Source organism: Pyxicephalus adspersus, chromosome 8 (genome assembly GCF_032062135.1).
Source record: "Pyxicephalus adspersus chromosome 8, UCB_Pads_2.0, whole genome shotgun sequence".
In the NCBI taxonomy this organism is placed as follows: domain Eukaryota; kingdom Metazoa; phylum Chordata; class Amphibia; order Anura; family Pyxicephalidae; genus Pyxicephalus; species Pyxicephalus adspersus.
Genome location: NC_092865.1, coordinates 17651884 through 17662575, shown reverse-complemented (window position 1 = coordinate 17662575; position 10692 = coordinate 17651884). Strand labels below are relative to the sequence as shown.

General features: G+C 33.8%; 1 protein-coding gene across 8 annotated transcripts in view; it reads right to left on the bottom strand.

The window, feature by feature from the left end:
• Window positions 1-3054: 3054 nt before the first annotated feature.
• The window catches only part of ELAVL4 (ELAV like RNA binding protein 4), a 110104-nt gene continuing 102466 nt past the window's right edge, over window positions 3055-10692 (bottom strand). For 6 of the 8 annotated variants that reach the window (XM_072419614.1, XM_072419615.1, XM_072419612.1 and 3 more), the window contains 2 exons: window positions 7118-7156; window positions 3055-4527 (listed from right to left, as the gene is read on the bottom strand). In XM_072419614.1, the coding sequence (XP_072275715.1) occupies window positions 4200-4527; window positions 7118-7156 (367 nt within the window). In that variant the 3' untranslated portion in view covers window positions 3055-4199. The remainder of the gene's footprint in view (window positions 4528-7117; window positions 7157-10692) is intronic. The other 2 variants (XM_072419613.1, XM_072419619.1) reach the window with 1 other exon arrangement.

Genomic DNA, 10692 nt, shown 5'->3' with positions numbered 1-10692 from the left:
AATTGTCCCTTGCAGGTGAACAGCTGATATGCCTTTAGTTAGGCAGTGCCAGTGGGGCATTTCCCAATTTTGAATTGAGACAAATTTTTATTTTATTAGAGATGAGAAAGATTAAAACATCTGTTTTGTTGCATTTTGTTTCTTATTAGCATCTATCTTTAGCTAAGCAAAAACAATCAGTTAATTATCATTTTCTTCAATGGCAGTCTCCATGGTTGTCTTAGGGTAACTTTACTTCTAATTATTATTATTATTCAAATTATTATTATAATTATTATTTCCAAGGTAGTAAATCAATTTCAAGATTGTATTTCCTTTTTTAAAACTAATATCTAAGTGTTTACAATAGAGATATTAATTCTGTATAAATATATATAACTAAAATTTCAAATCATATGACAAATATTGGTTTTCATTACAAGGTTTACATTTTATGTGATTGTGATGAAATGTGTTGATTTACCTTTTGCTTAATTATATATTATGCTTTTATTAGTACTAATAACATTTGAACAAAATCAATTAAAATAATTAAATGCATAATATTAACTAATATATGTATTATGGTAATTACAAAGTCTTAAAAAGCAATCAAACTCCTAAGAGTAATATTTGTTAATATGATCATTTCAATTACATCCTAATTGCATTATAATAGAAAAAATTGTATAAATTATAACGTATCAGTACAACAATACCTTGACACTCTGGTTTAAATTAGAACTCTATCCTAAACTTTATACTATGTATGTATACCTGGTGGTAACTTCTCTAATTTCCTATATGTTACTGCATGCTACTACACATCTTTCTTGGAGCTATTTATAAAAGTTAAAGCTTTTCTTTTTCTTATGAATTTTCTTTTTTGAAAACTCTGTTTTCGTTCACCAGGGAAAATTGACCATTTGCTCCTTTTTCATTTAGTAACCATAAATGGAAACCATCCAATGTCTATTTAGTAACCATATTTTTTTTTTTTTGCTGTTTTTTATTTTTAAAAAAATACACATTTTTAAAGAGGTTTATATAAGACTTTGAGAACAAAACTTTGTATGGTTAATCCAGCACTGTGTTAATGGCAAGCATACTTCCTCTAAATTTCAGTGCTTTGTATGGCAGATGTGTTTTCCTATATGCATATATATGCAAATATTTCTCCAATTTTTCCAGTGTACCAGTTAGCCTTTTGATTCCATATAAATTTAGATAAAAAACTGTTTTAAATGAACTTTTTTTTTACACATTTCAGTAGTCACTTTCTAATAAACACCCCACCCCTGACTTTTACAACAGCCATAGCTGTTTACTTTGATAGTGGTTCAGATTTATTAAATTTTCTATCCCATCTGATCCCTTAAATAATAAAATTTGGGTCTCAGGGAAATTTTGATAAAATGAAATGATTGACAGACAGTGGGAACGAAGACCCCATCACAGTCATAATCTGAGAAGAATAGCCTTTATAGTGTTGGTCAAAATACCGCCCTTCTAGACATGTATAAGGATCACTGGTGTCATTCTACTGGCTCTGCCAAATGCCATTGAACCCAGAAATATGCAGACACAATCAGTCAGGCTCGAGGAACCCCTAACAACTACTGAAGGGAACTGTAGGGTTCCACAGAACCTTGGACAAAAATGTCAGTTACAAGGCAACATAACCTTTTTTTCATGCATGGTACCCCCTTTAGTATTGCCATTTCCAAGCAGATTTTCTGCAGCTTCAGTGCAGTAAATTTCACACTCTGTAAATGTGATGGATACTTTAGTAAAAGCACCAAAAGTTTTTTTTTTTTTATCTCACAACTTGTTGGCAATGGCATCTGGCATTCAAAATATAAGAGCTATTTCAGAAGTGTCTCAACCTTCCTTGCACTATAATCTAGTTTCAAAGATGATAGATTTTCTTTAAAACTGCATATTATGTATTTCTCCTGTCTGTAATAGTAGTTTCAACCAGAAAAGAAGAAGTTATCAACTTCTACATTAGGTAAAAAAAAAAACACAAAGTGAGCACGTTATATATAACCATAACAACGTTTTATTACCATTAAGACTAAACTTGTATTGAAAAGATTTGATATAACAAGACAAGAAAAAGCAATAGCAAATTTTAACTATCAACTAGATTATGCATAGCGAGTAACTTTTCCTAGTACTCAGGGAAGAGCAGAACATTTTTTATTATGTTTTATTTTTTTAAAATATAGAACGGTACAGAGCACAAACATACTAAAATTATCAGTGCACTGGATGTGGGAGAGCCGATTCTTCCTTCCACTTTTAGCCCATAGCTCTGTTCTTGTATCCATCAGAAGAACATTAAAATAAAGACCCAGTTTTTTGTTGTGTTGTTGTTGTGTTTTTTTTTTTTTTTGTTTCTACTGTGCAGTAAGAAAAATTATTCACGACAAACATGACAACATATCAAACAATATTTCTACACAAGATACCTTGATACGCTTGTCAATCAAGTATTATAAGAAAAACATTTTAAGACATATACAAACAGAACTAGCAAAGGAGTACAACTTAATAATAAATTAACAGAAATAAAAAAAAAATAACTTTATATATATATATTTATATTATATATACACGTACACACACAAGAAATGACACAATATGCTTCTTCCCATAGTTTAAGTAAACAAATAAATAGGAATAGCCAAACCTGCTATAATTGATATTGGCCAAAATGCATTACATCAGCAATTAAATAAATACGTGTTGCAAGCAACATAAAAACAGTGTTTTAAAATGTGCCAACGCAGCCCAGTTATATTGGATTGGGCTGTAAAGTGAACTCGAAAAAACTCTTTAACAAATTTAAAGCAAATGTATCCTTTTATTATTCTAAACACATTACATTTAACTATGATACTAAGATATGTAAATGATTTTGTAGCACCTACAGCTCAAACTAAGGAAGTTTTTGCCCCACCCAAAAAAATAACAAAACAAACAAAAGTTCTCTTTTGTTCTGCTGATACCCTATACTGATGACTTAAAGAAAAAAAATTGTCTTGCAATGCACCTCTTGCTTGATTTGGGTTTTTGACTGTGTGGGTGTGGGAAGGGGGGGGGGGGACCTGTGTACAACACTCTCCCTCGCTCAATAGAATTGTTTGCATTAGGCTATGAAAAGATACGAAGACCAACTGTTTGTAATCCTTCTTTCAAAAAACAATCTACTAATCCAATTTAAAACATATCTTGTTCTCTAAAAAGTTACCAGTGCAGTATGAATGACAAAGTTGTCAATTTTCCCCTAAATTAGCCAGTCAAAATATTATTTTATTTTTTTTTTTCAAATCCAGATTCTCTTGTAAAAATTCTTTATATTTTATAAAAATAGATTTTTCTGGAAACCCATTTTCAGCAAAGAGACAAACTCTTTGGCAACATTGTTCGCTTATTTAAATTGTTTTGCGTCATCAGGTGATCTGACCTTAGCTGTCCCCTCAGGAATCTCCTTTCAATTCCAAGTCGAGAAACAATACAAATATTTGCAAAAGTATTTTTGTTCCCTTTTTTGCACATACATACTATATTGTTTCTATATATATATATACATATACATATATATATACACAAACATATATATTTATATATACATATATTACCCTTTGAGTGTTAGAACCTTTGCTACATTCCCACACTAAAAGGGCTTTCTGAAAGGAGGGGGGGAGCAGGTCACCAATCTGAAAAGGTCTCATCTTATGAACAGAAAAGAAAGCTGAGAAAGAAAAGAAAAAACTTTTTTTTCTTTTCTTTATTGTGTTACATCTGTAAAAATTGTTTTTATTTTTTCAAGTTTTTTTAATTATTTTTTTTTTTATTTTTTAATTCTTCAAATGAACTCATGGTCATCTTAAAAACAGCCACCTTCAAAGAAGGCGTAAAACTAGCCGGCTGGGTTAAAAAAAGCCCTGCTCATTGTATTCTATGTATATTATATTCAACGACGACAGCTATGAAAGAACATTCAATGCATCAAAGTTTTTTTGTTATTTTTCTTTTTTCTAAGCATTATAAAATCCTTTCTGGTTTATCACAGGATATCCAATGGTAATACTTAGGCAACACTGGCTTATAAAGTCCATGGTTGGTTATAAGCCATTTATAGTCTGTTTTATTTTTTTTTCTTTATATTGTTCGTGAGCAGAATTTTGTTTTAGGTCGATTAGGCTAGAAATTCAAGACTTGTGGGTTTTGTTGGTTTTAAAGGAAACTTGCAGAACTCTGTCTCCCAGGCGATATCCATTAAGGCTGGCGATAGCCATAGCTGCTTCATCATAATTGGTCATTGTGACAAAGCCAAATCCCTTGCACTTGTTGGTGTTAAAATCACGGATGACTTTGACGTTGTTGACTGCCCCAAATGGGCCAAAAAGCTGCCAAAGGACACTCTCATCTGAGTCGGGAGAGAGGTTGTAAACAAAGATACACCAGCCGGTACCCGTGTGCCCAGGGATGTTCATTCCAACCAAGCTTGTCATTCCATCAATAGTGATTGGAGAAAACCTAAAAGGGAAAGAAAGGAAGAAAGCATATATAACTATGGTCACATCAAATGCATATGGTGGAAATAGTGCAGGAGAAATGGTTTAAACATATGTGAAATGGTTCTACTGATGGAAAAATGTATAATAATAGCAACAACAATATACGTAATCCGTATTTGATATTAGCCTGCCATATGATCAATTTACTTTTATATACACTTTAAGAGTCTGTAAGTATTTTGACAGGTTTCTTAAATAATTAAATTTAGGCAAATGTAATCGATACGTACAGGCACATGAACTAGAATTTTTAACAAATTATTTCAGGTAGTTATCAACATGACATAAAAGAAAGATTTGATTGGCCAGCAGTGGGTTACATCTATGCCTTGGGTTTTGTTCTTCCAAATGGATTTAATTTTAATTAGTATTTTTTTTCCACCCAGGTTCTTGAAATATTGAAATAATGAAATACTGGACATAATTATTCTAATGTATTCATATCTCAATAAGGTAGCAAAGGCATTTATTATTCAGGGGATAAGAAGCCTGATATTTTAAGTTAGGCTTTCACAAAATGTAACTTTTAATCTGCAATTATTTAACTATTAAATTACCAATTTTCACACAATTAACTTTTTGTTTTTAATTTAGAAAAAATTCTATACTTTATTCCATAATATGTCGGTATATAAATTGGATTTAATGTTGAAAGACATGTATAATAGGAAAAAAATATCACTTAATTTGTCATTTAATAGAGACATTGGCCTTGTGATAAAGTGCTTGTGAAGGCATAAAAGAAACCAACCAATATAAAAAGGTGAAAGTCATTAAACCTGCAAATGAAAGAAAGCTTTCAAGCAGTTAAGGTATTCACAGCTATACGGATCATTTGTTTCCATCAGAACCAGATACTAGGGCCATTTGTTTTGTTGAGCTGAAGAGATGGGTCAAGTTTTATTTTCTTTTTAAATGAAAAGTATACCATCTGACAATAACTGATTTATTGAGAATTTACTGAATGTTTTTTTTCTACTCTTTTATGTATAGATGTCTTATTCTGCATTTATTCACTAGGGTTATCAACAAATATTATTCAAAAGCTTAACCATTATCAAGCTGGTGTCCTTATTGTCCAACAGAATCCACCAGGTTTACTTGATGTCTAACTACTATGCCTTGGTGGTGTCAGATGAACCTTTCTAATGTCAGTGCTTCTAGAAAACTCGATATAGATGCCTCTTCTCATATCCCCAGCCTCCGAAGTTCTACATTTTATGGAGTTCCTATATGACTCATATGTCCTGCCCCTGCAGACTGGAAAGACTTAAAGTCCATTGGAATAAAAGTAGCCCAATTCTGACAGCAGGTTCCAAACTGATGGATGATTATCTTGTAAATTGTGCTTGTTCTTGTCCAGTATTTGCTGCAAGGTTTCTTTAAAGGAAATAATTATAATTGAGTCTTGAGCAGTCACATACCCTGGAAAAGAACCCTTTCAGTAAACACTAGACTTGAAAGGGAATACAATTCCCAAAGAGAGATGGCTTTTGCACCAGAAATTGGTGTCAAGTGTGAACAACTTTTAAAAATGGCATGAAAGTCAGATATTTGGAAGCAGTAAAGAGTTGGGATGATTGTAGGCATGCTAAGCCAGTGCTAAGATCACTTTTGTCTAAACCTCCAGAAAACCCCCACTAGCACCACCCCTGTTTAGATTCTTTTAAGATTGCTGAGCTCAAATGAGTCAGCAAACAAATGATACAACACACAAGGCTGTGGCTGATCATCAATAGGATGTATTACTTTAAATTTATTTAAAGTCGTGTATCAGTGGCAGATAATGAACCATTAGGTCGCTTATTTCTTTTGCTCCGTACATCTTCCAGTTGTAATACTGATATGTAAATGTGGATTACATTCCTATGTCAATGATGCTTGTTTATTACAACCCACTGTGTGATTATTAATAAATTGGACAAAAGAATGTTGGTATATTTAAGGTCATGTTTCAGTTACAGATAAATCATCTGTCCTGTTTTAATCTTTATTGGTTTTTGGTTATTTAGTTGAATACCATTTTGAGAATTACTCTAAACTCAAAGTATATCCATAGCCTATTAATTTGTTTGCTTTGGATATGGAAGGTATTGGTTCACACCCCTGTCAAATATTTTTTTTTTTGCTGTTTCTATACTATTGGGTTTTGCTTTGAAATAAATTCAAATCTAATATACCAAACTACAAGAATCCTAATTCATATATTTTATTTTAGAATAAGTAATTGTTGAGCCCAAAACATTATTTTCAGTCAGTGTAGCTGGTATACCTTAACTGCTGAGTTGCTCACCTGTGGATAAAAACAAAACAGTGAAAAAAAATGGAACCACAGAAATACACTGACGACCTTAGAAAAGTAAAAATCAACAGAAGTCCCAACTCAAAAGAACAGAATCTTGCATGCTGGTGGGAAAAAGGAGCAATTAAACAAACACAAATAAAGTTAGTGAATTTAAAAAAAATAACTAAACAAACAGAAAAGAAATAAATTATAGCGCCAATCTGTGCCAACATGGACATCTGGCATTCTGTAAAATTCTAATTACCTCTTAACGCCATAGGCCATATTAAGCAAATTGTCCAGCCTGAAAGAGAAGGAGTGTCTTTGGGTTAATGTCTTACAGATGGTAAGAGAGCTCAATGGAGCCTTTATTAATGACGTCCCTTTTCAATAGAAAGACAAATCTTCTAACACTTGATTAGCTGCTGGGCGGTTTAGCCTGCAGAAGTCAATCAAGCGGCATTTCATACACTGAAAAACCTCCAGAAATGTAACAGACTGCCTTTTAACTTCTCTGCTCAAATACTGTGGACAGGAACAGATGCTGTATGTAGGGCTTAAAGTGCTCCTGTAGTTTAAGAACAAAATATGCTGCATGGGAAGCAGGTATGTAAGATAGGCACAACACTTTTTTTGCTTACAAAGATTTCAATCAGCATTGGAAGGATAAAATTTAGCCCTCGTATACCAAGTCCACTTTACATATCAAGTCTCAACCACGCACACATCAGTTAAATGATGGGGTACCGCAAAGGCAATGAGTACTAGCAGGTGCCAGTTATGCAATGCAAATGCCACTTTACTTGATATTTATTGCCCACAGGTAAGCCTTAAACATTAACAGGATTGGAGGACACTACAATAACAAAGCTTGATCCCAAAAGTATTGTCAGCAAAGAACTCATGGCTCGCATGATGAAAGTTTTAATTTCCTCAACAGCATTAATGAAAAAATAAATTTGATATCTGGTTGACTGAAATGCAGAAAATCAGCATTGTTCTAAAATTCAAACTTCCATAAATATGTCCTCTATAAATATCAGGCAGCAATCACTGCATAATGGTGAGGCAGGAGGGATGCCATGTGTTTGCTCATAGCTAGAAATACTTTTTAGGGATCCAGCTGCATATTAGGATTGTGATATGTAGCAAAAGATAAAATGCAACTGTGACCAAGCTATCAGCTTTCAAACATTTATATTTTCCTAACACACTGCAAATGGACTTTATAATAAGCTCATCGACATCTATATCAACAGCCACTGTGGAAAAATGAATTCCTAAAGCTCAGTTCAACTCACCCAACCTGCTCTGTGTTAATATTGGAAAATTATCATGTGCTGGATTACTGCTTGAAGGGGTAGCTGAGCTGCTGATAGAATGACCTGGATGACCTCCACTTTAAGTAACAATTGTGGCTCCACAGTGTCAGCAGCTAATGAGGTCAGTGAACATATTTACATATATTTACCAAGTAATGCTCAGTTACTTGGTAAATATATGTAAATATACTTAATATTCCCCTTTGATCACCTTATGGTGTTCTTTTCATAGGGTATTAGCAGGAGCATAGTGCAGGCATGAAAGGGTATTGCCTTGAGTCTAGCATTGTCCTAAATGATCACTATACATACAGTAAAGTTGGGTAATACAAATGTGTTTTTCACACCATTCATGGATGAACATATGATACATAATACCATCACAACAAGTGATGTTTAAAATGAATAAATGGAAAACAAAAAACGTTTACCTTGACCTATATTGTAAAGCCTAATACCATTCATTGTTTTTAATTTTTTGCATCAAGTCTTAAAATTCTGGCAGTTTTAAAATCTGTTTGTGACACTATTGGGGAGACTTTCCCTCACTGCCTTCCTTTGTGACTTTAGGTTATTCACTTAGGAAGGTGTATTATCTTTTTGCAAGGGTGCGTGGATTGGGGGAGAGTTCACTTTACAAAGAATACAAAAACGGATTTTTTTCTTGCACATAATTGGATGGTTGAAGTCTGCAGAACAAGAATGAATCACAAAATGTTCTGGGGTTTGGTCATTAGGACTGTTTGATTACTCAACATCTGATCCAGGAAAAGCAAAACTCTCAGCTCATAATATGCAAAAAGGAGTATTTTTTAAGGTGTCAGGTAGCAATGTACATACTGGTTACTCTCTGCAATTAAAGTACTATATGTTTTTTTATTGGTTGTATTTATGTAGCTCTTGATTTTTTACCAATATCTTAGTTTTATATTAGATTGGGATTTTTTAATGAAACCTTAGAATCCATTTAAAATGTAAAGGGAGTGCAAAGACTGACATCTGTTCTGCCATCGGCTTGTCTATCTCTTCATGTGAGCTGCAAAATGTTAATTCCATGTAATGCATGGGATGTTCCCTGATCGACAGCAAATAATGCTTCACCCGCCTGGGACCTCACCTGTCAGAATCGAGATGGTTTAGGCAGTAGAAGTCTGCTCCAATTTTCGGAACAGAATAAGACTGGAAGATGTTACATTTTAGGAAGGTCTGAAAGGGATTTGTGAGGGGGGGAGAAGGATGCCACCAGAAATAGTAATGCATTTAGATGAGAGCAAGTAATAATTAATCTTTTTTTCCTAGACACTGCACTGCACAGATATTAAAAAATGATAGCTCGTAAAGGATTTCAGCTTCCAAGCGCTGCCCAGCAGCCCTGTGAAGCACCATGGGAGCATATTGGAAGGAAGCTGATCAATACCTTCTGAAACTTGGCAAAAGATTAGTTCTCAGCCTTGAATAAAATAGGCCTTTGAGCAGTTTTGAGTGAATAATCAATCTATCTTACACAGAGGCGAGGAGACATCCTCGCTTACACCATATTACCCCTTTACACTGAAAAAAAAAAGAAAAGTGCAATCGGCCTATCTGGCATCAGCAGCGTTAACTCTTGCCCTGCCGCTTTAAAAGACAATCAGTCTACAAACTCAGAAGATGAAATTGGCTTTTCCTTCACCTGACACTGCATGAGTATTACTTTTCCATTGTATATGCTGTGCAAACTCAGACATCGCCACCTCCATTTACATATTTTCTAGCCAGCCGTACAGTAAGCAATCTCTTACCATAAAGATAAGCCAGCTAGCCAACAAATCAATGTCTGAAGATACAGATATCAGCATAAACAAAGCCTTGTTCTGCAGCTTGCCAGACCCTGGCACACACAACCAGTGCTTTCTAATTGTACACAGTGAAATTAAAAGTAGATAGGGACAAGACACATTATGTTTTTTTACAATAGTGATCTTTTCTATACAATATAGATTTAATGGTGTGCTAGGACATTTATGAGTCCTAGGACACCATTTAGGAGTCATTTATGAGTACAATATTTGTACTGAGAGTTAGGAAAAGAGCTAACCTTCAAAAATGATGCCATTTATAATGGATCTAAACTCACAAAATCTTAATCACCAGGAGGTTTTTGACAGAAGAAAGATGTTAGGTTTTTTGACACTGTATGATTCCTAGCTTTGTTCAAGGCACAGCTGAGAATGGGCCAAGATGCCAATGTAACTCCTGCTCATGCAGAAGATATATCATCAGTGGCTGCACAATAGCTTAACCCAGAAGTGTTGGCATCTTTGGTTCTTTGACCTATCATCACTACAAGGCACTTAGAAAGTGGTAAGGTAGTACCATAATTTTGTAAATATGCTGTGGAAAATACTCATCCACACCAACAGGAATTTTGTTCTGGTTTAAAAGCATATCTAACCATGACAAGTGAAATAGCTAACTACAAATATTGAAAATCAGACAAATTCCCCATTGGGCAACAACAACAAGCAAAAGATGATGT